General features: G+C 45.9%; 1 protein-coding gene across 1 annotated transcript in view; it reads left to right on the top strand.

Annotated features, from left to right (window-relative positions):
- Positions 1-14,124, top strand: part of LOC119951242 (latent-transforming growth factor beta-binding protein 2-like) — a 677,784-nt gene extending 663,660 nt beyond the window's left edge. Inside the window, exons 35-36 of the mRNA XM_038774298.1 lie at positions 12,015-12,164; positions 13,257-14,124. Of these exons, the coding sequence (XP_038630226.1) occupies positions 12,015-12,164; positions 13,257-13,414 (308 nt within the window). The 3' untranslated portion in view covers positions 13,415-14,124. The remainder of the gene's footprint in view (positions 1-12,014; positions 12,165-13,256) is intronic.
- The last annotated feature ends 12,368 nt before the right edge of the window (positions 14,125-26,492 follow it).

The following is a 26,492-nucleotide window of genomic DNA, read 5'->3' as shown; positions in this document are numbered from 1 at the left end:
TGGGGCGGGGGTGAAAGGTGATGGGGAGGGAGTTAAAGGCTTTGGGGAGGGAGTGGAGGGTATGGGAAGGAGTGGAAGGCGATGGAGGGGAAGGCGGAGGGGAGGAGTTGGATGGCGATGGGGAGAGGGTGGAAGGTAATTGGGAGGGGGTAGAAAGCGGTGGGGAAGGGGTGGAAGGCGATGGGGAGGGGGTGGAAGGCAATGGGGAGGGGGTGGAAGGCAATGGGGAGGGGGTTGATGGCAGTGGGGAGGGGGTGGAAGGCGATGGGGAGGGGGTGGAAGGCAATGGGGAGGGGGTTGATGGCAGTGGGGAGGGGGTGGAAGGCGATGGGGAGGGAGTGAATGGCAATGGGGAGGGGGTGGATGGCGATGGGGAGGGGGTGGAAGGCGATGGGGAGGGAGTGGAAGGTGTTGGGAAGGATGGAAGATGATTGGGGAAGGGGGTGGAAGGTGGCGAGGAGGGGCTAGAAGGTGATAGGGGTGTGGAAGTTGATTGGGAGGGGTGTGGAGGTGCTCTGCAGGAAAAGGACGCATTCTGGAGGAGATCCTGAGGACCACTCAGGGACTTTGGAACTGCTGTGGAGACCAGTTCTTTTTCTCCAGACTTCCCAGGAAACGGTTTTAAACAATGGATGTTACCTTTCACTTGCAGCATGGGTGGATTAGGGATAGGGTGAAGTGATACTTGAGAATCCTGATTGCTGTAAACCTGGCATCCTACTTGCCATTGATGATGAATGTTCAGGATAGTGCCTTTATTAAGCAGTAGGTCCCTAATCTATCGATTCAAAGGATAATCAAGTGTTTTTGATCTCTGCTTTGGACATCTTTGAAACTCATAAAGCAATGGGAGTTTTGCCTGCTTGTGGTAATCACCACTGTTGTATATATTAGGAGATGCGTGGTGAGACCCTGTACTACAAGTACGGGGGTAGTTCCCTGCCTGTTGGCTCTGCCCAATAGGTGGAGCATAAATATGTGTGCTCCCCATACAGCAGCTATTTCGGCAGCTGCTGTAGGAGGCCACACATCTTAGTGTAATAAAGCCTCAGTTGTATTCAACTCTCGTCTTTTTGCAATTGATCATGCATCAATTTATTACACTAAGATTTTCAAAAGATGGACCTCTGCATTAAGCTGGATCGCCTGCAGCTGGATCCGCAATCGAGCGACGCCAAAAAGGAAAAACATTGTTTCGAAGCTCACATCAGGTCTGCACCAGACCCAATTCCGAAATCTCAGAAGATCCAGATACTCTACTCGCGGCTGAGCTCCAACGTATTTCCTCTTATCCAGGACGTGCCGACCTACGAGGAAGCCATGGCGCTACTGAAAGGGAATTACGCCCAGCGGACGAACACGCTCTTCGCCAGACACGTATTCTCTACTCGTAGACAACACCCTGGTCAGTCCGTAGAAGATTTCTGTCGTGCTTTAATTCCCCTGGTCAGAGACTGTAACTGTCAGGCCGTCACGGCCAGGGAACATTCGAACCTCCTCATGCGGGACGCTTTCGTTACGGGGATAGGGTCAGATCTCATACGCCAGCTACTTTTAGAGGGGGCCACACTTGACCTTGCAGAAACCAAAAAGCTGGCACTATCGATGACGGTCGCCTCGCGCAATCTTCAGGCCTATACCCCCAGCTCCGCGGCCCACCCCTCCTGTACATCGGGGACCCCACTCAGCCAACTTCGCCTGTGGCACGTGCCAACCAGCCAACCCTGGGGCCCCCGATGTTACTTCTGCGGGCAACAGAAACCGCCCCCGCCAACGCTGCCCGGCCTGCAGCACCCTTTGCAAGGCCTGCTGCAAAATGGGGCACTTCGCTGCAGTGTGCCAGGCCCGCGCAGTCGCTGCTATCGCCCCGACCCCCCTCGCGTACGGACAGTGGGCGCCGCCATCTTCCCCTCCTCGGACCAGCGCGGACAGTGGGCGCCGCCATCTTCCCCTCCTTGGGCCACGTGCAGCCAGTGGGCACCGCCATCTTCCCCTCCTCGGACGACGTGAGGCCCATGGGCGCCGCCATATTTGTCAACCCCGACACGTGCGGCCTGTGGGCGCCGCCATCTTGTCCACCCAAGATCATCAGGCGCGCCATCTTGTCTCCCCCACGGCACATGCTCCACCATCGTTCGTCACCAACGATGACCAACCACGACTCGCCTCGGTCACGATTGACCAGTCTCGCCCGCACAGTCTAGCCATCGCCTTGACAAGCGTGAAGATCAATGGGCACGAGACCTCTTGTCTGCTGAACTCCGGAAGCACCGAAAGCTTCATCCATCCAGATACGGTAAGGCGCTGCTCCCTCGCGGTACACCCCGCCAATCAGAGAATCTCCCTGGCCTCCGGGTCCCACTCCGTGGCGATCCGGGGGTACTGTATAGCCTTGCTCATGGTCCAAAGCGTAGAATTCAGCGGCTTCTGTCTCTACGTCGTCTCCAACGTCTGCGCTGCCCTGCTACTCGGCCTGGACTTCCAGTGTAACCTCCACAGCCTAACACTGAAATTCGGCGGGCCCCTACCGCCCCTTACTGTGTGCGGCCTCGCGACCCTAAAGGTCGACCCACCTTCCCTATTTGCAAACTTAACTCCGGATTGCAAACCTGTCGCCACCAGGAGCAGACGGTACAGCGCCCAGGACAGGACCTTCATCAGGTCCGAAGTCCAGTGACTGCTTTGGGAAGGCATTATCGAGGCCAGCAACAGCCCCTGGAGAACCCAAGTGGTAGTGGTGAAATCTGGGGAGAAACACAGGATCGTCGTGGACTACAGTCAGACCATCAATCGGTACACGCAGCTCAACGTTGTACCCCCTCCCACGTATATCTGATATGGTAAATCAGATTGCACAGTACCGGGTCTTCTTAACTGTGGACCTGAAATCCACCAACCACCAGCTCCCCATCCGTAAGGCGAACCGCCCATACACTGCCTTCGAGGCAGATGGCTGCCTCTACCACTTTCTCAGGGTTCCCTTCGGCGTCACCAATGGGGTCTCGTTCTTCCAAAGGGAGATGGACCGAATGTTCGACCAGTACGGGCTGCGGGCCACTTTCCCGTACCTAGATAATGTCACCATCTGCGGCTACGATCAGCAGGTCCACGATGCCAACCTTGCCAAATCTCTCCACACCGCCTCTCTCCTAAACCTCACCTGTAACAAGGAGAAGTGCGTATTTAGCACGAACCGCTTAGCCATCCTCGGCTATGTGGTCCAGAACGGAGTTCTGGGGCCCGATCCCGACCGCATGCGCCCCCTCATGGAGCTTCCCCTTCCCCACTGCCCCAAGGCCCTCAAGCGCTGCCTGGGGTTCTTTTCTTACTACGCCCAGTGGGTCCCAAACTATGCGGACAAGGCCCGCCCACTCATCTGATCCACCCTTTTTCCCCTGACGCCTGAGGCTTAACAGGCCTTCAACCGTATTAGAGCCGACATCGCCAAGGCCACGATGCACGCAGTCGACGAGACGTTGCCCTTTCAAGTGGAGAGCGACGCATCAGGCGTCGCTTTAGCCGCCATGCTCAATCAGGCAGGCAAGCCCGTGGCATTCTTTTTCCGCACCCTTCATGCCTCCGAAATTCGGCACTCCTCCGCCGTAAAAGAAGCCCAAGCCATCGTTGAAGCTCTGCGGCATTGGAGGCATTACCTGGCCGGCAGGAGATTCACTCTCCTCACTGACCAACGGTCGATAGCCTTTATGTTTAACAACACACAACAGGGCAAGATCAAGAACGATAAAATCTTGAGGTGGAGGATCGAGCTCTCCACCTACAACTACGAGATTTTGTTCGCCCCGGTAAGCTCAACGAGCCCCCAGATGCCCTATCCTGAGGGACATGTGCCAGCGCACGAGTAGACCGACTCCAGACCCTGCACTTTCAAGTGGAAAACGACGCATCAGGCATCGCTTTAGCCGCCATTGTCACCCGGGAGTCACACGGTTGTACCATTTCATCAAGGCCTGCAATCTGCCCTACTCCGTCGAGGAAGTCAGGACAATCACCACGGACTGCCAGGTCTGTGCGGAGTGCAAACTGCACTTCTACCAGCCGGACCGCGCGCGCCTAGTGAAGGCCTCCCGCCCCTTTGAACGCCTCAGCGTGGACTTCAAAGGGCCCCTCCCCTCCAACGACCGTAACACGTATTTCCTCAGTATGGTCGATGAGTACTCCAAATTCCCCTTTGCCATCCCGTGCCCGACATGATGTCTGCCACCGTCATCAAAGCCCTCAACATAATCTTCGCTCTGTTCAGCTTCCCCGCCTACATCCACAGTGACAGGGGATCCTCATTCATGAGTGATGAGCTGCGTCAGTTCCTGCTCAGCAGGGGTATCGCCTCCAGCAGGACGACCAGCTATGACCCCCGGGAAAACAGGCAGGTGGAGAGGGAGAATGGGACGGTCTGGAGGGCCGTCCAGCTGGCCCTACGGTCCAGAAATCTCCCGGCCTCCCGCTGGCAGGACGTCCTACCCGATGCACTGCACTCTATTCAGTCGCTCCTATGCACACCCCATGAACGTCTCTTTGCCTTCCCCAGGAAGTCCACATCCGGGGTGGTGCTCCCGACTTGGCTCGCAGCTCTAGGACCCGTACTCCTCCGTAAGCACGTACGCCTCCACAAGGCGGACCCTTTGGTTGAAAGGGTGCAGTAACACCATGCTAACACCCTGTATGCCGACGTAACGTACCCAGACAGCCGCCAGGATACTGTCTCCCTCAGGGACCTGGCACCAGAAGGTTCCACACACACACACCCCTCCGGCCCGGCGCCACCCTCCCCTCCCCCCCCCGCGCACCCAGCAGCATCCCCCCCAGGACCATCCGTCCTTCCCCTGCCCACGCCCGAGGATGAAGAGGATTTCGGCACCCTCGCGGAGTCACCGAGGATCAGACCACCACCGGAATCGCCTCCACCACTGCATCGCTCCCAACGTCACATCAAGGCCCCAGACCGGCAAAACCTGTAATTGATTCGGGACTGTTAAAGCACCTTGTACTGGACTTCAAGTATTTTTTTTGCCTCTGTATATTAAACCTGTTCTGTATATAGTTCTCCGCCACCCCCGCCGGACTCAATTTTAACAGGGGATGAAAGTGGTAATCACCGCTGTTGTATATATTAGGAGACGTGTGGTAAGACCCTGTACTACAGGTACGAGGGTAGTCCCTGCCTGCTGGCTCCGCCCAGTAGGCGGAGTATAAATATGTGTGCTCCCCATACAGCAGCCATTTCGGCAGCTGCTGTAGGAGGCCACACATCTTAATGTAGTAAAGCCTCAGTTGTATTCGACTCTCGTCTTTGTGCAATTGATTGTGCATCACTGCTAACTTGGTATGCTATGAAAAGGCATAACTTTACTCCAAACTTCTAATTGCCCTTGCCGAGTTCTTTAACAATTTAGTGATGAAATTCATTCTTTCTACCAATAGATGGCACTTTAAACTAACATTTCTTCTCAATATAAATAGACATTCTAATATAATGGATACAATAATAAATTTTGTTTGAAATGTGCAGTTTTGTTTGATTTAATACATTCTGCACACTGTGGGCTGAGTATGTCAAAGCAGGAACATTACATGGAAAATTTTCAGAATTGTTTTCATTGTTTTAATGGCTTCTAAGGACATTATATTCCAGGCACCCTTCTTGACTAATTATTTCCAAATGTTCCGTTATTGTTGAAAGTTGAAACTTTGAATGTTAGCGAATTGGTGAGTGGATGAATGAGTGAACGGGCAGGGTGGTGAGTGATGTGAATAGGTGGATGAGGCAAGTGGCTAGGGTGGCAGGTGGCTGGGCGATCTGAAGAAGATCTGGCCCCATTTTCTCCATAATCAAACATTTTTCCATAATTGATTAAACAACTTGTTCTTCCTTTTTGGCACATTTTATTCAACAATAATGGAACATTTGGAAATAATTAGTCAAGAAGGGTGCCTGGAATATAATGTCCTTAGAAATCATTAAAACAATGAAAACAATTCTGAAAATTTTCCATGTAATGTTCCTGCTTTGGCATACCCAGCCCACAGTGTACAGAATGTATTAAATCAAACAAACGCAGTCCACATAGACCCAGCTTGTCCAACACATCATGGTACCAGTGAGTGATGCTGAAGTTTGACGGACCTAGCTTGAGATAATCTGCCTTGACTAGCGATCAGCCATCCGGTAGCATGGACAGCGTCCGCCCTCCCCCGCACCTCCGCATCGCCGGCAACCTCGGTGCAAACTGGAAGATTTTCAAACGAAATTCCAGCTCTATCTTGAAGCCACCGACCTCGAGGTAGCATCAGATGCCAGGAAGATCGCACAATTCCTTTCTACAGCTGGGCACCACGCTATCCACATCTACAACTCCCTCACATTTGCTAAAGGCGAAGACAAGATGAAGTTTAAAACAGTCCTGCTGAAGTTCGACAGCCACTGCGACATTGAGGTCAATGAGAGCTTTGAACGGTACGTTTTCCAGCAGAGGCTTCAGGGTAAGGATGAACCTTTTCAGTCCTTTTTAACCCATCTCCGCATCTTCGCGCAGTCATGCAACTATGGCTCAACAACTGATTCCATGATCTGGGATCAGATCGTTTTCAGGGTCCACTCTGATTCCCTTCGCCAGCAGCTCCTGAAAGTTAAGCAGCTCACCCTTACCAACGCTATCGAAACCTGCGTTCTCCACGAGTCCGCTAACAACCGGTACACACATATCAGGGCGGCAGAAACGGCAAGGATAAACCTCCACGAGGCAGAACGGTTGCAGCCCATCAAACAAATGCAGGGCCTGAGTCTTGATGAGAGTGGCCATTTTGCGCGCTTTTCCCGGGATCCAGCGCATTCACGCCACGACCGAGGTGGCGGCGAGACCGATGACCAGCCTGCGCAGGTGCGCACGCCGTTCGACCGGACAGCGCATGCGCGTTGGCGCACGGAACGTCCTGACGTCGGCGTCATGACGTGTCCGAATTGTGGCTCCGCCCATTGAAAGCGGCAATGGCCGGCAAAATCACGACGCTGTCGCCAGTGTGGCAAGCTTGGCCACTACGCAGCCCTTTGCAGATCTGCACCACTGCCCAGCATCCAGCGATCCCAGACACAGCGCAGGAGCGTCCGATCGGTACAGCAGGCCGTGACAGACTCCGACCCCGACAGCCTACCAGATCCCGACGCTGAATGTCTCAAATCCCCATTCCGGGTGGGCATCATCACTAAGCATGCGCTGCCTTTCTCAACGATGGTGAAACAACTCCCAATCCTAAGCGTTGATCCGCACGATGAGTGGTGTGCCACCCTTACGGTTAACAAGGCTCGAATACGTTTCAAGCTGGACACCCGGCGCTTCAGCAAACCTCATTTCAAAATCTGACCTCGACACCATCCGCGTCAGACCAAGCATTCTTCCACTGGCCTGCCAGCTCCTCGACTACAATGGCAATGCCATTGCTGCCAGTGGCTCATGCCAGCTTGCAGTGTCCAATAGGTCATTAAAAGTGACGCTGCGATTTGAAATTGTAGGAACCGACAGAGCTTCCCTGCTCGGTGCTCGGGCCAGCAAACCCCTGAACCTTGTGCAGCGGGTTCACACCATGTCATCCGCACAAGCAACAGCCTCACCAGATGATAACTTCCAGGCTCAACTCTATGACATCATAGCGCAATACCATAGCGTGTTCGACGGTATGGGCACACTCCCATACCGATACAAAATCCTATTGAAGCCAAATGCCACCCCTGTGGTTCACGCACCGCGTCGGGTGCCGGTACCCCTCATGAACCGCCTCAAGCAGCAGCTGCAAGACCTCCAGGACCAGGGCGTCATTTCAAAGGTCACGGAACTCACGGACTGGTTTAGCTCCATGGTTTGCGTCAAGAGGCCGTCAGGGGAACTTTGAATCTGTATCGACCCCAAAGATTTGAACCGCAACATCATGAGGGAACACTACCAATACCTAAATGAGAAGAGCTAACCAGCGAGATGGCTCATGCCAAATTCTTCACAAAGCTGGACGCCGCCAAGGGGTTTTGGCAAATACAGCTGGGTGCGTCCAGTCGCAAGCTGTGCACATCAATACCCCGTTTGGTCTCTACTGCAACAACCGAATGCCCTTTGGCATCATCGCCGTCTCAGAGGTGTTCCACCGCATAATGGAACAAATGATGGAGGGCATCGAGGGAGTGCGAGTGTACATCGACGATGTCATTATCTGGTCCACAACTCCTCAAGAACACATCGGTCGCCTCAAGCGGGTATTCCACAGGATCTACGAGCATGGTCTCCGACTCAACAGAGCCAAAGCTCATTCCGTCAATCAGAAATTAAATTCCTTGGCGCCCACATTTCGCAGCAAGGCGTGCAGCCAGATGCTGACAAAGTTTCGGCAATCAACGCCATGAAGACCCCGGAGGACAAGAAGGCGGTCCTCCGCTTTCTAGGGATGATCAACTTCCTTGCGAAGTTCATCCCCAACTTGGCGTCACACACCACAGCTCTCCGCCATCTCCTTAGAAAAACGACGGACTTCCAGTGGCTACCCACTCGTGAGCAAGAGTAGCGTGAGCTGAGGGCGAAACTCACCAAGGCCCCAGTGCTGGCATTTTTCGACGCCGCCAAGGAAACAAAAATATCCACCGACGTGAGACAGGATGCCATTGGGGCAGTGCTCCTCCAACGGGATGACTCCTCCTCCTGGGCCCCAGTTGCATATGCCTCCAGAGCCATGACGCCCACTGAGCAACAATACGCTCAGATTGTGAAAGAATGCCTGGGCCTCCTCACAGGGATCGACAAGTTCCATGATTATGTGTATGGCCTCCCCAAAATTCACAGTCGAGACGGACCACAGGCCATTGGTTCACATCATCCAAAAGGACCTCAATGACATGACGCCACGGTTACAACGCATCCTCCTCAAGCTACGCAGCTACGATTTCGACCTGGTTTACACCCCGGGCAAAGAGCTCGTTGCCGATGCACTCTCCAGATCTATCACCACACCGTGTGAGCAGACTGACTTTGTCAAATAGACCTGCAGGTGCAATTCTGTGCCTCCAACTTTCCGGCCTCTGATGAGCGGGTCGTGCAAATTCGTGAGGAGACGGCCAGGGATCCTCTGCTCCAGCGGGTGTTGCAGCACCTCACGAATGGTTGGCAAAGGGGGCAGTGTCCCCAGTTTTATAATGTCAAGGACGATCTGACGGTGGTAGATGGCATCCTCATGAAACTTTACAGAATTGTGATCCCACAGAGCATGCGAGATTTGGTTCTCGGCCAAATCCACGAGGGTCACCTGGGGGTCGAAAAATATCACTGTCGAGCCCGAGAGGCAGTATACTGGCCAGGCATCAGCCAAGATGTCGCCAACGCGGTCCTCAATTGCCCGACGTGTCAAAAATTCCAGCCGGTCCAGCCTAAGGAGACTCTGCAGCAGCATGAAATGGTGACCTCCCCATGGTCCAAAGTCGGTGTTTTTTTTTTTCAAATTTAGATTACCCAATTATTTTTTCCAATTAAGGGGCAATTTAGCTTGGCCAATCCACCTAGCCTGCACATCTTTGGGTTGTGGGGGCGAAACCCACGCAAACATGGGGAGAATGTGCAAACTCCACACGGACAGTGACCCAGAGCCGGGATTGAACCTGGGACCTCAGCGGCGTGAGGCATCTGTGCTAACCACTAGGCCACCGTGCTGCCCTCCAAAGTCGGTGTTGACCTGTTCCATGTCAAGGGACGTGACTATGTGCTCCTAGTGGACTATTTTTCCAACTACCCCAAAGTGGTCAGACTGTCTGACCTCACGCCGGCGGCGGTGATCAAGGCATGCAAGGAAACTTTTGCCCGACATGGGATCCCACTCACGGTGATGGATGACAACGGCCCCTATTTTTTCAGCCAGGAGTGGTCAGATTTTGCCCGGCTGTACAACTTTTGGCACGTCACATCCAGCCCCCACTACCCCCAGTCGAATGGGAAGGCCGGAAAAGGGGTCCATATCGTAAAAAGACTATTGTGCAAGGCTGCTGACTCAGGTTCCGATTTCAACCTGGCAGTGTTAGCTTATAGAGTGACCCCTCTGTCCACTGGGCTGTCCCCAGCGCAGCTCCTCATGAACTGCACACTGCAAACGACTGTTCCGGCCATCCACATTCCGGACCTTGACAACTTCCCGTTCATACAGTGGATGCATCAGTCTCGGGCCCAATGCAAATCGGCATACAACGCCCATGCCACAGATCTCCCCGAGCTGGTCCCTGCTGACCGAGTTCGTGTACAGCTGCCTGACGGTGGCTGGTCCGCCACAGCTGTGGTGGTCAAGCAAGTGGCCCCAAGATCGTTCCTCGCTCACATACCTGATGGCTCTTTTCTCCGGCGCAACAGGCGGGCACTGCGCAGACTTCCACGCCCGCCACCCGAGCGTGCTGTCCCGCCTCGCACACTGCTTCCTCAGGAGGCGCCTTTCCACGAGGCCACCGATCTTCCAGTTATTCTACTGACCTCTACGACCACCACATTGGAGGCAGTTCCGCACGTTCAGGTGCAGGCAGCCCCTGACCCACCCTTGAGGCGGTCAACCAGAATTTGTCACCCGCCACAGAGACTGAATTTATAGACTGACTGTTGCATTACCTTGTTATCTCATCGTTTTGACATTTGTACATCTCATTTTTCGCATGTGTTATCTACCCTCTATCTGCACTAGACACCTTCCCATGTATATAAATTAGCATATTCTGTATATAGTCAAGTATCTGTACACATATTCATTATTTATTGACCTGAACACATATTTTTAGGGAAAAAAGGGGGATGTCGTAATATACATCCATGTATACGATGGACTGCAGACAGGCAGTGATTGACACACAGGATGACCAGTGAGCACACAGAACACAGCAGCCAATCACCAGACTGGACACGACCACTATAAAGCCAGAGGGCACCAGTTTTCCCGCTCTCTTGGGATCCAGCCTCTGAGACAGTCAGAGCTCGTGAGCAGCAGCTAGTACAAACACCATGTGGTAGTCAATTAGTCTGGTCAGGTTAGCCTCAGGTCTCCTGTCAAGTCAGCATAGTGTCAACCCACAGTTAAGCATGTAATATAGTTAGATGTTCAATAAAATCGTGTTGCATCTCATCAAGTGTTGGAAGCCTGTCTCTCTCTCTACTGCATCAAAGGCAGTCCACAAAGACCCGGCTTGCCCAACACATCAATGTCCTGGCCATTCCCCCCTGCCCCGCCTCCTCCCCACTACCTCCTTCAATGCTACACTGCTGCAATGGAGTTTTCCAAGATGCGAGAGGTCTGGCTTGAATGACCCAGTAAGAAATGTGAAGCAATGTTGGGGCATGGAAAAACTATCAAGCGCTGTGGCAATCTAATAATGATTGCCACCTCGTGGAGGATCTGGGCCCATATCTCATAACTGTTTTGTATATAATTGGTAAACCATAGTTCTTGTGTAGATGCAAAAAGGAAGAGAATCTATATGTAAAACAAACCATCATGAAGATTTTAATGTACAATTTGAGGCAATACTGAGCACAATACAGATCAGAAAGATCTTTGAATGTGATGTGGACTGTATTTAAATAAAATGAATTATGAGCTGATGAGGGAGTAAGCAGCAGGTATCTACAGAGGAAGTGAAAGACATACAGTTAGGAGACAGTTCACTAAATATACAGGTTATGTAAGTGACAATGGGAACAGAACTCAGAATTGTAGTTGTTGAATCTGTTGTGATTTGCTCAATTTCAAATATTTTAGATTTTAACAATTATAACTGCCAGATTTGTGTCCTAACCTCTTGTCAGTTCACAGCGGAATCAATGAGCATAGCTACGGTACTTCAGTGGGATGTAGCTGAAATCAACAATTGAGCTGGATCGCAGAGCAATATTCAATAGGAATTGGTATCGTCAGTTCAAAGATGGTGTTGTCTAACTGGAAATGCCTGAAGCTTTTCTCATATATTCATCGACACTATTTGATCTAATTTTTTCCAGATCGGTCCAGTAGTTTTGAAGGCTTACAAGCAGAAGAGTGTGGAATTCTGAATGGCTGTGAAAATGGGCGATGTGTTCGAGTGGAAGAAGGATACACATGTGATTGTTTTGATGGATTTGAGCTTGATATGACAAAAATGACTTGTGTAGGTGAGTGTACTTTTGCTTCTGTATAACCTTTCTCCCTACTTCCCCTTCTTTCTCAAACTGCTACCCCTGACCTCCATTCACTCCCCTTCTGTTGGGAGGGTGGGATGCAGAATTATCGGTGGTATTTATCAGTTCTGCTTTCTGCTTTATCATTTCTCCCAAACAGAACTAGCCTTCTCATTAGTACCATTGCTGACACTATTCTATCAGCAAATACAGTTTTCTTCAGCTGAAGGGTCCCCTTGCGGAAGGTGACATTCTGAGCAAAAAGAAGCCATGTGAATTAAAAAGCTATTGCACTGAGCAAATGGGTCATAAGAAAATGTTTTGTGGTACATGGCTGAAAGTGGTTGTAAACTTAAGTTGTAACATAGGTGATACATAGGTGATACATCTGTTTTTATAGTTGACTAGGGACAATCAGAGTAAGACCTAATTATCTATCATTAGATCTGTCATTATCATTTGATTTTAACCCATATCCTCTAAATCAAAGGACCAAGCTCTATCTCACTGCATCACCCAGCAAATTAATTGCTAAAATGAGTTGACTATTGGCTAATCTCTATATAAAAAAAAATTGCCGAGGCATTACAAAGTGTAAGTAGCAGACAGTAGGTTGTGAATAATCTCTGTATTGATAGGATTGAGGGAATTTACTTCAGCATCTCTAGGTTAGAAAGGAATGCAGGCTTTTCTCATTGTGATCATATATATATGCGGTGATGACAAGATCCAGTTTAACCTATTAAGTTATTGAACTCAAATAGCAGACAACGATCTCTCTAAGGATACTCATCACAGGAAGTGGCCGATATTTCAGGAGCTAAAGGGGGAAAATTGATGGAATATAAAATAACTGCATCCTACAAAAATGCCATCCACAGTAACTAGAACATTATAGCCACAACAAAATTATGGAATGCAGAGATGAATTGGGAAAGTGGAGTTGAGATTGAAGGTCCATCATGATCTAACTGAATGTTGGAGCAAGCTGGAGAGGCGTCGTGGTCTACTCCTGCTCTTATTTCTGAGGTGAAAATTATTTTTCAATTAGTTGAAATGTCTCTTATCATGTTAACTGTATTTCAGATATTAATGAATGTGAAGATTTGAGTGACAGCATACTCTGCAGAAATGCAAGCTGTGAGAACACAGAGGGATCATATAAGTGCAACTGTTTACCAGGCTATATGTTTTCCCAATATCCTAATGACTGTGTACCGGAAACAGAAGCAAGACAGCACTAAAAATTGAAACACTGTCGCCTGGCAAGAGATAAGGAAGCACTTGGAGATTTATTTTAATGAAAATACATGTTTATTCTGCTTGGGATTATCAATTTGATTATATGAGTGAGAGTAAATGTTCAGTGCTAGGACTCTACCAATCCACCAGTCCAGCATCAATAACAATAATTTATGTCTGTGACCTTCAATAAAATGTTGATTAGATTTGTGATTATTTAATTGGGAAAAATAATAGAGGCAATACAAAGTACAAGTAACATACAATAGATTGAGACTAACAGACTACGTGAAGTCATTGTTACTTGAAGACATCCTGAACAGCTTTGAAATAATTGACACGGACATAGTGATAAATATCACCTGCTTAAGCAAAAGATTAAAAAGTAAGTTATTTCTTATTACATATTGCTACAAAGTATTTCTTGTTTTTACAGTATGAGAACATAGTTAGGATAGACTCACATACATATTGTTTCTGAAATAAAATGTTTCCTAGTTTAAAACAGATTCTGTTTTGGTGTCCTAGAGTTTTCAAATGACATATCATTAGATATTCATGTTCAAAGTCCCCGTGATCAGTTGAAAAAAATGTATAGTGCAGTCCTTTTTTTCTGTCGTTAGATATCTCTGCTCATACTTCCATCATGTATCAATATCACAGACTACAGCTTCTAATGACACAAAAATCATTGAAGCTAATCTTGACATTTGAGGCACACCAGCCAGACAAGAGAACCCATAATGACAGGGCACGTGTCATTTTGAGGCATTGGTCATGAATTTGAGGCACTGGCATCATTTATTGGGCCAGCGGGGAGGGTGATGATTGAGGAAGAGGATTCCAGATTGTGTATGGCCTGGATTCAATATTGAAGCTTGGCTTGGCCTCCTATCCATATTTACCACCATTGGTAATGATTGGAGCATGCACAGCACAAACATAGCCATTTCCAACCTAAACTTGCATATCGAAATACATTTGAAAAACGTAGATTGTGTAGGTGTCTAGTGATAGACCTTCCAAAACAATGCCAACCATGTGATAGGTGTTAAGTGGGCAGCAGAGCTATCAATCCCATGTTAAGGCTGCTGATACCAGGTGTAGCAAATGAAAACCTGTCACATTACCGCTTGAAATCTCTGCAGACACTTGATTGTCATCTTTGGCTACATGTGATAGTGATTTGGAAGCATTCCTGTAAGCCACCAAGCTATTGCCGCTATATCAGACTATTCTCCCATGTGTTGACAAGAATATGTCAATAGGATTGTATTATCATTTCCTGCTTATGGTTTTCAGCTCCTTTCCATATGAAATCCTTATGTTAGAAATAGCACTGGGTAATTTTACAGCCAACCACTGGTCATGTTTGTATGAAACTATCTTGTCCAATATTTAACACATTTATTTTAAACGGATAATGCCTATTAAAACAGCACACAAAGTAATTTCATATGAGCGCATGAAAAATTCCAAAGGTAATATCGGATGACATAATTTCTGAGCTAATCTCTTTAAATCTACAAATATTTATTTTCATTCTTAGTTTCTGTCTATTTTCCTTCCTTAAAACTTGGCTATCATTGCATTGTCTTATCGATGTTAGCTGACATAATGGCAGCATGCTGGTGCAGTGGTTAGCACAGCTGCCTCACGGCACCGAGGTCCCGGGTTCGATCACGGCCCTGTGTCACTGTGGTGTGGAGTTTGCACATTCTCCCCGGGTCTGCGTGGGTCTCACCCCCCCATAACCCAAAGATGTGCAGAGTAGGTGGATTTGCCACGCTAAATTGCCCCTTAATTGGAAAAAAATAATTGGGTACTCTAAATTTATTTTTTTTAAAGATGACATAAGATAAATATTTCAATGAATTTGAATAATTTTCAGTGAAAAAAAGTGATGACTGATTATTCATGTAATAAAACCTACACCTAGAATAATTTTAAAACTGTGCAACCCGACATACAATTTGGCTCTGACAAGAGCATCTACTGGGAATTCGGGCAATACTTTTCCAAATTTAAATTTAACAGTTGGAAAATTAAATAAATTGGACTTCGAATGTACACTGACAGTGTGGAAACCTCAGCAACAGGAATACAAATTCTGAAAAGTTATCCCTATTTGAGTAAGAACTTTTAATGTTGCATCCTGTTCATAAACTTAGGTGGGGAGCCAAGGACAATTGAAAGTAATAATAGGGGAACTGTAAATGCAGGAGAGAAACTAGCTTTGCAACACAAAGATTCAATTTTCACTTCTATAGGAAAAGCTGTTAGTTGTGTATGGTTGCCAAGCCATGATATTAAAATAGATCATTCTTTTTGCTAACTTGGTTGCATTTTAATAACTTCCTTTTGAATTCCAGTTAGCTTTGACATTATAAAGAAAATGCAATCTAAATTTCAAAAGTGTCACCTATCTAATCATAGAACATACAGTGCAGAAGGAGGCCATTCGGACCATTGAGTCTGCACCAACCCACTTAAGCCCTTACTTCCACCCTATCCCCCTAACCCAATAACACCTCCCAACCTTTTTGGACACAAAGGGCAATTTAGCATGGCCAATCCACCTAACCTGCACATCTTTGGACTGTGGGAGGAAACCGGAGCACCCGGAGGAAACCCAGGCGGACACGGGGAGTACGTGCAGACTCCACACAGACAGTGACTCAGTGGGGAATGGAACCTGGGACCCTGACGCTGTGAAGCCACAATGCTAGTCACTGTGCTACCGTGCTGCCCACATCTATTAAGTCAAATGTTTTTGGAATTTCAAACTGCATGGCCAGAATTTTAAGTCCCCCATTTCCTCCTCCTCTACCTCCCCCCCCCCCCCCCCCCCCCCCCGCCCCATCCTAACCCACACTCCTCTCCAGCAGGTTCTGAGGTGGGAGAGTGCATGAGATTGTATGGATAGGATTCTCTCTAGTATCTCGCCCGCCCAGTCTGGTCACAGTTTTACATTGAGTGGGCAGGGCTTCGGCCAGGAACCGCCCTTGCCTCAGTTAAGGTCCTTGAATGTGCATTCACTGACCACTTAAGGGCCTTTTCCCACCCAGCCTCAATTTTTAGGCTGGAGAACAGATGACAGATCAGGGAGGACAAACGTAAAAACAAAGAGTTCGATCTTGGACAGGAAGGGGGTGGGGAGCCTCCATCTGATGCCCCTTCTGACTAGGGGTGCCCTCACCTTAAGGCCCGGTGACCTCCCTCCCTTCCAGCCTATCCCCAGGACCCCAATTAGCCCCATAAAACCTCCCAGAAGCCTTCATTATCCTCCCTGCCCTAGGATCCCTGCCATTTCCCTCTTCTCTAGTTCCCAGAACTTAATTCCAGGCAGCTCCCTGCAGTGCCTCTTCTGGCCATTGCAGCACTGTTGCTGGAGGGGCTGAAGAGCTGCTGGCTAATGGTGGGACATCCTCCCAGTGAGGAGTGGAATTCCTGCCTTATGTCAATCAACATTCGTGAGAGCAGGAAATGGTATCGGGCCTGCTGGAGTCAGCGGTGATGTGCTCCCCATTGAGTCTTCCGATGGCAGAGGCTTCTGAAAATTCGAGCTCATTTTTTGGTTCATGTAAAAATAAGCTAAATTTTATCTCCATAGTTGAAAGCTCTCATGTGATGTAGGATTGAGTTATAGACTTTAGTAGATTTTACAAATAAAAACGTTATTCTTACTGGCCTCATTAAAACATGGATGGATTCCATTGTAGAATCAGATGACAGACAGGTGTATTTCTAGAGCCCGAGATCAAAATGAAATGTACCTCACAACAGCAGCACAAAGGAATTGCTGGGGTCAGCTCACATTTCAATGCAACACATAGATAACAATCAATTTGTAATATTAATCGGAGGAGAACAGTAAGCAAGATCTTGCTGGATCATGCTACGCAGCACTAATCAACAACTTGCACCTTGCTCCCTACCATTTCCAGGCAGAAAACATGCACTTATCAATGATCTAGCATTCACATATATTCAAGTCTCACTAAGTTGCATTCTGTGTTACATCTGCTATTCCTTATGTTTCCTTCTGAAAGCAGCTTCATCAGGGTATATCTATTCAAACATGAAGTAAGTGACATTCTAGGGTTCTGCTTCTGTACAATGACCTTACTTTTTCCAGATCTGTGATGAAGAACTTCTGGACTGAAATTCTGAAGTAAAGAAAAATTCAAATAAGCCTTAACCTAAATAATCATTGTTGGTGCCTTAACTCCCATAATATACCAACAGAAAAAATGATAATGGATAGCTTTAGATGGGATTTTTGCCAAATTGAGGAATATTAAAATTGGCTTCTTTGTTAAAGCTTATCTTAAAGTGAATCCACTATCTAAATCTCTGAAGATTAAAAGTGCATTGAAAGCAGTTCATTAATTAAAACTGTAATCTTCAAAAGTTTAGATTTCTGAAAATGGGTCTGAAATTGTATCATACATAGCCTCAAGTAATCTTTTCCACTATTCATATGGTAAGATGCTAGAAACATACAATGCAGTATTGGCTGCTATTGTCCTCAGCCAATTTGATACATGTACTTTAGCAACTTGAGTGACGTCAATGCTCTATGCACTGTACTTGCAATTGTTGATATAGAACCAATTTTTAAAAAAACTTCAACATTTCTTTACCCAATGTCATCAGAGGAAAATTCTAACTAGAACAAAAATTACTGAAGACTGTTGAATCAATCATAACCTTCACATTATCTATTCAATGTTTGAGGACATACAATAGAAAATGTAATGAGAAGGGAGTAACTCAAATTTGCAGTAAAATAGGATGTATATTATTTTGAGTAGTTCAGAATTGGATTTTAATACAGAGCCATTACTTGGCCGTTTTCTTTTTAAAAGGATGTTATTAGCTTATGGATGCACTTTAATTTTATTGTTACCTTGCTTTGAAAATTTACCTCAGTTGCCTTGAACATGAATTAAGTTCACTTATTGGCCTCACCAATTGTCATCCCTCAGCCCTTTGTTGAAGCTATTGATTCCACATTGGCTCTGATTTCAAGCACTAAACATAGTTGAGGTAGTCAATCTTCATGTTTAAACTTCTAGGCTGGCAAGCTATTCAATGATGGGGCATCACCGTTTAGCCTGCTTCTGCCATCATCCAATGAACTTTGTGCAGATGCTGCTGGATATGGAGTGAAAAAGCTGGTCACTTTTCACTCCCAGACCCAGGAATGCTGATTCTAAATTCAGAGCTCATACTGCAGCATGGAAATGGGATCAAATCTGGAACAAATATAGTCCAGCAGCTCAATGAATAATCTTGATGAGTCACTGATGGAGCCAAATTATTCTTTTAAAGCTACAGTATGATTTTCTACATAATTGTGATAACATATAATTTAAGGAGCATATTGATATGTACAAAATTAATACATATGCCTGTATGACAAATGAGCTGTCCAAATCGTTGCTTGACTATAGCCTGTATATTAATCTATATTCAAATCCAAAAGTCTTGCAAATAACATGAATCTGTTGTGAATCCTAACCCAGATCTAACCTGTGGTAAACAAAGAACAGGTAAATTATTGAAAATCTCAAGTGAAGAAAACATATGATTTTTTTTTCTTTGTGTGTGTGTATTTTGTTTTTTTATATAATTAATAATCTGGCACCCTTGTAAATCATTCTTGCTACTAAAACATCTGTAAAGCTACAACACCTGATTCCTGTATATGTTTTGTGGATACAAGTACCATTCTCAAAAAAAAATGACCATACATTTTGTACAGATTTATATACTAAATGCAATGTATTTAATGTTTTAGGTAAATGTTAGTTATTTAGTAATAACATTGTAATTGTTTTCAGTTCAGACTTTATTCTCTTTACATATGATCTGGCTAAAAACGCAAATATCTCATGCTAATAATTTGAAGTGTTAAAGTGCCTTAGCCATATTTCATTTTATTTCTGTTCACTGTTGCAAAATGAAACTTTTAGAAAGCATTTTCCACACTGTACCACATAAATACAAATTCTCTGCCCTGTGGAGCAGTTTTGGGTATTTGTTATAGATCAACCAATACCACATATCACCATGGGTTGAATCTAAAGTGGTAATTTTCCAACCTTGCACTGCTTTAAGCTAATGAACAGAAATCTCTTGAGTAGTGTGTATCTGAATTCTTCTGATCACCCTTAGTGGATGAAGAAAAAACACTCCTGAAGTATCCATACGGTTGGAGCCACGTCCAATGACTTGTATGAGACTTTTTAACTGTTCTCTGGTATATTCTTTGTAAAAGAATTGCATCATGGTTAATTTGGTTATTCAATTTAATTTCAAATCTACTGTATTTAGATTATAGGTTATTCTCATTAACACTGCTCATTATTCTACTGGTATATTAAATGGATCTTTAAAATATTTACGGTACATTGGTCTAATTATTATCAGGACTGTGCTGAGATTTGACTTTATTGGTACTTTGTGGAACCTGAAGACCAAGTGCAAAAACAAGCTTACACTTCTTGAGCAGGGAATAATTTAGTTTAATAATTCCTTCTCATTCAGGACCTAGGTATTGGTTGATTTATGGTATTTATAACTATTTATCAGTTGTCACACAATCCACAAACGTTTAACAAAACAATCTGCATTATTTGAAAAATAAAATCAGCTGCTAAAAGCACTGGTTGTTTTCCTAAGTATTTTACAGCAACAGTGAAACTCTCCTTCCACCCATTCCCCACATCGTGTGAGTGGGGGAGTTTGTGGTCGCTCCCACCAATGGGATGTTCCTGTCACACCTAAGTCAATGGGCCTTTGAACAGCTTGCCACAATTTATGGTCCCACCTCTGCCATAAAAGTACGCCCTTGGAATCTTGAAACAAACGATGTGGAGAAAAAATAATTATTGTCTAAAACTTATTTGAAATCAGAGAAAATTTGTTTGATCCTGGTTTCTGTACTGATGTGTAAAATATTTCAAAATATATTGAAAAATTAAGCAAATCAAATTTAGGGAGAAAATTACTGATTTGCTTGAAAAAAGTACCAGAGTTGGTGTGGGAATCAGTGCTTGCTCGAGAAAATACTGGAAATCCTCCAGAGCTTACAATATCTTGCTTGCTCATTGATAAAAGGACACATTTGCTGCTGCTCAGGGTGGCTGCAGTACCAGACTTTCCCATGAGATGGCATGGTTCTTTCTCTCCAAGAAAAGCCACTTTACAGGTATTACCTAGAACCTGATTCAACCTGTCATGGGCGTCTTCTAATTTGTTCCGGTCATTGTATCAAATATTCCATTGTCTAGTCACTTGTTATGGGTTGGCACTGCCTATAGACAGTATCACTGTTCTGAAAATAGAGCTGTTGTCTAGAAAGTCCAACAGACATGAATTTATCATTTTCATCTTTGGAAATAAAACTGGTTGTAACTCCATTATATTCTCTGTCTTTCTTTTGCGTGCAGCATTTTTTCTTGTGACACTAATAAAGATGATTATTATTATTAACATCAGCTGTCTGGTGACACCTGGGAGACATCATTCAAATATTTATATTCATCTAATGCACTTGTTGTGTTCCATAATCTTGTCTAGCAATGAATCTACAGAACTGCTGGTGACTTAGCCAGAACTAGGATTCATTAATGTCCACATGGTAAGGCAACGATCAGATACAGACCAAGTTATCATAGAGTTACATTAGACTCTCCTGGAACTACCCTTATGCACAACTGTCCTCATGTATGCCTTAGAACCTTACCTACGGGGCAATTTAGCATGACCAATCCACCTAACCCACACATCTTTGGATCATCTGATGAATTCTTTTCTTTTTATGCTTGAGTTTGGCAACCCCTGTTTTAATGCTGGTCTGCGCCCTGTGCATCGAAGTGTGTGGATCCTCAGTTGGGTCCTGTGGCACCGGCATATCTCCACGGGATTGTGTAGCCACGCCCAATTCTACGTCCTCATCTGGAGGATGGAGAGCCTCTCTCTCTAGTGCCTGGGTGAAGTAACAGCTATAACATCAGGTGTTGTCCCTTCTTGGCTTGTTGGAACAACGTTTAAGGGCTCCTCATTACTGGAAATTACGATGCCAACATTCTCAGGATCTGACGATGCAGGTGATGGATCATCCTGGTCCTGCCCTAGTATATGTGTGTGATCCGATGGGCTGCACAGCGATATGGTCATCAGCTGCTGGTGGAGTAGCCTCGAGGATCAGGGAATCGACTACCGTAACCACTTCAGCGGCCTGAAAAGATTCACTAAGTGCCTTTGGAGCAAGCTTGTCCAATATTGGTAAGATATTGTCTGTGACTAGCTGGTCCTCTGAGGTATCGGCCACTGCGATCTCCCTTTTTATTTTGGAGTGCGCCATCTCCGCGCTCTCTCCCTGCTCAGTGTCCAGCTTTGTCTGGCGCGCCTTGTGATCACCTCGTCATTCCTGCCAAACCACTGGAGCAGCACTTCTCGGGCTATTTCATCAAGCTCGTCATTGCTTCTGCAAAATAGATTGACGAACATTTCATATTTGTCTTCATCTGGCTCACCTTCTACACCTTTGCTTTCTACATCATCTTCGAAGTCATCATATATATCTTCATAGTGTTCATATTGATTGATTAATTTGATTCATTGTCACATGTACCAAAGTACAGTGAAAAGTATTTTTCTGCGGTCGAGGGAACGTATACAGTACGTACATAATGGACAAAAAGAATAATCAACAGAGAACATTGACAAATGTACATCGACAGTGATTGGTTACAGTGCGGAACAAGGGGCCAAACAAAGCAAACACATGAGCAAGAGCAGCATAGGGCGTCATGAATAATGTTCTTACAGGGAACAGATCAGTCCGAGGGATAGTCATTGAGGAGTCCAGTAGCTGTGGGGATGAAGTTGTTCCTATATCTGGATGTGCGGGTTTTCAGACTTCTGTACCTTCTGCCTGATGGAAGGGTCTGGAAGAAGGCAATGCCTGGGTGGGAGGGGTCTCTGATAATGCTGTCTGCCTTCCTGAGGCAGTGGGAGGTGTAGACAGAATCAATGTGGGGTGGCAAGCTTGAGTGATGGGTTGGGCTGAGTTCACCACTCTGCAGCTTCTTGCGATCTTGGACCGAGCAGTTGCTATTCCAAGCTGTGATGCAGCCATATAGGATGCTCTCGGCGTCTGCATCGTCTACAATGATTTCTCTTGTAAAATACAACATTGCACACGGAATTATGTATTCGCTCAGGAGGCAGCCAATTTTAAAGTCAGCATCGAGTTTTGCTGCCAAACTCCTATTTAACATTTCATGCTGTGGAACTTCAGGAGGACTGAAGAAATTAAATACTTCGAACCTTGGGCTTCGGTTTAGTTTTAATTGTTTTCAACGTGACATTTTATCATTTCTTTCAGTCTATCATTTCTAGTTCATCAAGGAATAAAGATTTAAGCTTGTCAGGCCGCGAATCCATCTGGTATACTTTCATTATCACCTCATTTGTAAAGTACTCATTCGGCTCAAACGTAAACTCCAGAGTGAAGCTACTCGGCTTTTCATGCCCTGAACATTTAACATTCACATTGTGTAGATGCTTTAATTCAGGCTCATCATGCTCTTTTATCATGCCACTGAGTACATACACCTTCTTGAAGACTGTTAACCAGAATTGCGGAATGCTCTTTGGCTCTTCTGTCTCTTCATCCGATTTATCATCCTCCACCTGTACATCCGCTAGATCCTCATTGAATGACTGCACTATGATAATCTTTTAGGGATTTGTAGTAGGGCAGCACGGTAGCATTGCGGATAGCACAATGGCTTCACAGCTCCAGGGTCCCAGGTTCGATTCCGGCTTGGGTCACTGTCTGTGCAGAGTCTGCACTTCCTCCCCGTGTCTGTGTGGGTTTCCTCCGTGTGCTCCGGTTTCCTCCCACAGTCCAAAGATGTGCAGGTTAGGTGAAATGGGCATGATAAATTGCCCTTAGTGTCCAAAATTGCCCTTAGTGCTGGGTGGGGTTACTGAGTTATGGGGATAGGGTGGAGGTGTTAACTTGGGTAGAGTGCTCTTTCCAAGAGCAGGTGCAGACTCGATGGGCCAATTGGCCTCCTTCTGCACTGTAAATTCTATGATAATCTATTTGCCTGGCCACCCATCTTCTGGAATGTACAGTCGCTCAACTAGGTTCAAGGATTCACATGCATCTGCTCCTATGATGATGGACTCGATTTTCATGTCCACAATATAAAATGGTAACATGTACATTGTATCGTGCGCACTAAGCTAAAGTTCACATTCACCAAATGTCTCCATCTTTTTCGTACCGTAGTGTACCAGCACTCCTGGTTTGGCTGCGCGTTCAGCCTGTGCAAAGCGGACTGACTGAGGAGGTTGGCTCTCATTCGGATGTTGAGATTGCATCGTACCAAGGAGTCATTATAGAACACTAACCTTTTCCACCTGGTTTTGATGGCTTCAAGTTTGTTTGTACTAACGTCGTTATTTTTTGAGAATATATCTTCATCTTTAAGAGTCGGACTCTTCTGGTCCTTGGTTGCGATGAGATCGATGAAGAACTGGTCGTGCGGAGACATCTGATCCACTGCCTCAACTGATCTGATTTGGTCCACTGTAGGAGGCGAAAAACACAGTTTCACAAAATGACCAAGACGGCCGTACCTGGAACAGACTTTTCCAAAGGCCAGACATTGCCGTGGGCCATGTCGATTGCCACATTTCTGGCACATGAGGGCGGCTCCTGTCAGCTGCTTAAAATGGCCGCCCACACTGAGACTACATTTCTTTATGATGTGCATCACAGCGCTAATGGCTCTGGCGTCTCCCTCTATGTTGGCACCAAAATGCATCGAGCAGAGTGTACTGAGATGCTGTGCAGCTAACTCACTTGCATGGCAAATCTTTATTCCTTGTTCCAGTAGCACATCTTCTTCCCGCAGAAACTTCTCACGTAGCTTATCGTTTGATATACCAAACACAATTAGTCGTGGATCATAGAAGATTTCAGGCTACTGAAATTTCAGGACTGGGCCTTCAGCCTCACGTCATTGACAAAACTGTCGACAGATTTGCCAGGTTTCTGGGTACGCATGCGGAGCATGTATCTCTCGAATGTCTCATTCTTTTTGGGGGCGCAATGTCGATCAAGGTATCCAATTACGTTATCGTATCGCTTACTCCTCTCCTCATTGTCAAAAGCAAAAGTATTATACAGTTCAATTGCTTGAGGACCTGCCACCGTGAGCAGCATTCGCCTTTCATTAGGCTGGGCCTGCTGGTGACTTAGCCAGAACTAGGATTTATTAATGTACACGTGGTAAGGTGAACGATCAGATACAGAGCAAGTTATCATAGAGTTACATTAGACTCTCCTGGAACTACCCTTATGCATGACTGTCCTCATGTACGCCTTAAAACCTTCCCTCGATAGCCGGATGGCCCTGACTTATATCTGACGCCACCTGCTGGTGGGAGGTCACACTGCTGTGTACATAGCCACCTATTATCGACAGGCATATCACCACAGCACTCAGTCTGGTTTCAAGAAAAGCTGACTCCTGCAAAGCAGGTGACCAAAGACACAAAACAGCTTACTTCCTACAAGGATTAGACTTTAGTCGTAATGGGAAACACCCAATACTAGTTGGGAATGATTTCTCTATGAATATTCTATCATTTTCAAACTGTGAATGATTTTTCTCTGACAATTCTACTATTTATGTTGCAATTTAGTTCCCATTTAGAATTATTTACATATTATCAACTAATATTTCCCATTTGTAATGGTCAGCAAGCTCCCCCTCTCCAAAAATGCACCCCAAACTGATGCTGAATCCAGGTGGCATCCAACCCCGCTCCTATCTCAGTTTGGGAAATGTTTTCTTCCCTCTCAAGACCATTTAAAAATGGACACACAAATGCAGTGTGTGTAATTGTGGGAGGCAATGCGGGTGGATTGCTGAAGTTGGAGGGAGAGGAACTTCATTGAATCTTCTGTCACTGGGGAATATGGAGAGCTTGGTTGAAATCTCAGTGGCTAATAATTGCACATTATGTTCTATGCCTATTCATGAGCATCTATTCTGCATGTTCCTCATAAAAACCGACCTCAGGTAGAGAGAGGCGCAGCTCCATATTCAGGTAAGATAACTTACCTTGTGAATTGAATCAATTTTATGTTAAAGCTGCATTGTTGGTAGCAGAGTCCACAGTGAAACTGAAGCTTCTGGAACTATGAATATTATTTTATATAATTTGAAATCTTCATTTGAAATCTTTTTTTAAACTTAGCTTGTCTCACATTTAAAACAATTATGACAAGCTGGCCTTTTGTGAACCTTTGTGTGATGGATCTGTGATGTTGAATGCAAATGTGAACATCAATCATGTCCTCCACTTCCTGCCAAAGTTTTTTTTTTAATTTTAGAGTAGCCAATTATTTTTCTTTTTCCAATTAAGAGGCAATTTAGCGTGGCCAACCCACCTCACCAGCACATCTTTGGGCTGTGGGGGTGAAACCCACGCAAACATAGGGAAAATGTGCAAACTCCACACAGGTAGTAGCCCAGGGCCGGGATTCGAACCCGGGTCCTCAGTGCCGCAGTCCCAGTGCTAACTTCTGAGCCACCGTGCCGTCCTCTACTTCCTGCCAAAGTTGATGAGCTGGAATGGCTCAGCTGAATTATGGTTTGATGAGTACATAAAATAATAACACAAATTTTCATAAATATACGTGTGTGTGTGGTGTATTATATGTCCATCGTGTACTTTACATGTACTTTAATCATTATATACTGATTGTATACATCCTATATTTGGGATCTCATTTATTTTCAAATGTTAGAATGGGGTCACATTGGAAAACTTACAGAAACACAGGTGTAAAGAAACCTTTACTCTGCATCAAACCCTGTGCTGTACCTGCCCTGGGAATGTTTGATAGGACAGTGTTCAGGAGTTTTACTCTGTATCTAACCCTGTGCTGTACCTGCCCTGGAAGGTTTGATAGGACAGTGTATACGAGTTTTACTCTGTATCTAACCCTGTGCTCTACCTGTCCTGGGAGTGTCTGAT

Source organism: Scyliorhinus canicula, chromosome 2 (assembly GCF_902713615.1).
Source record: "Scyliorhinus canicula chromosome 2, sScyCan1.1, whole genome shotgun sequence".
Lineage (NCBI taxonomy): Eukaryota > Metazoa > Chordata > Chondrichthyes > Carcharhiniformes > Scyliorhinidae > Scyliorhinus > Scyliorhinus canicula.
Note: the sequence above shows the minus strand (reverse complement) of the source record. Positions and strands in the feature narration are given on the sequence as shown.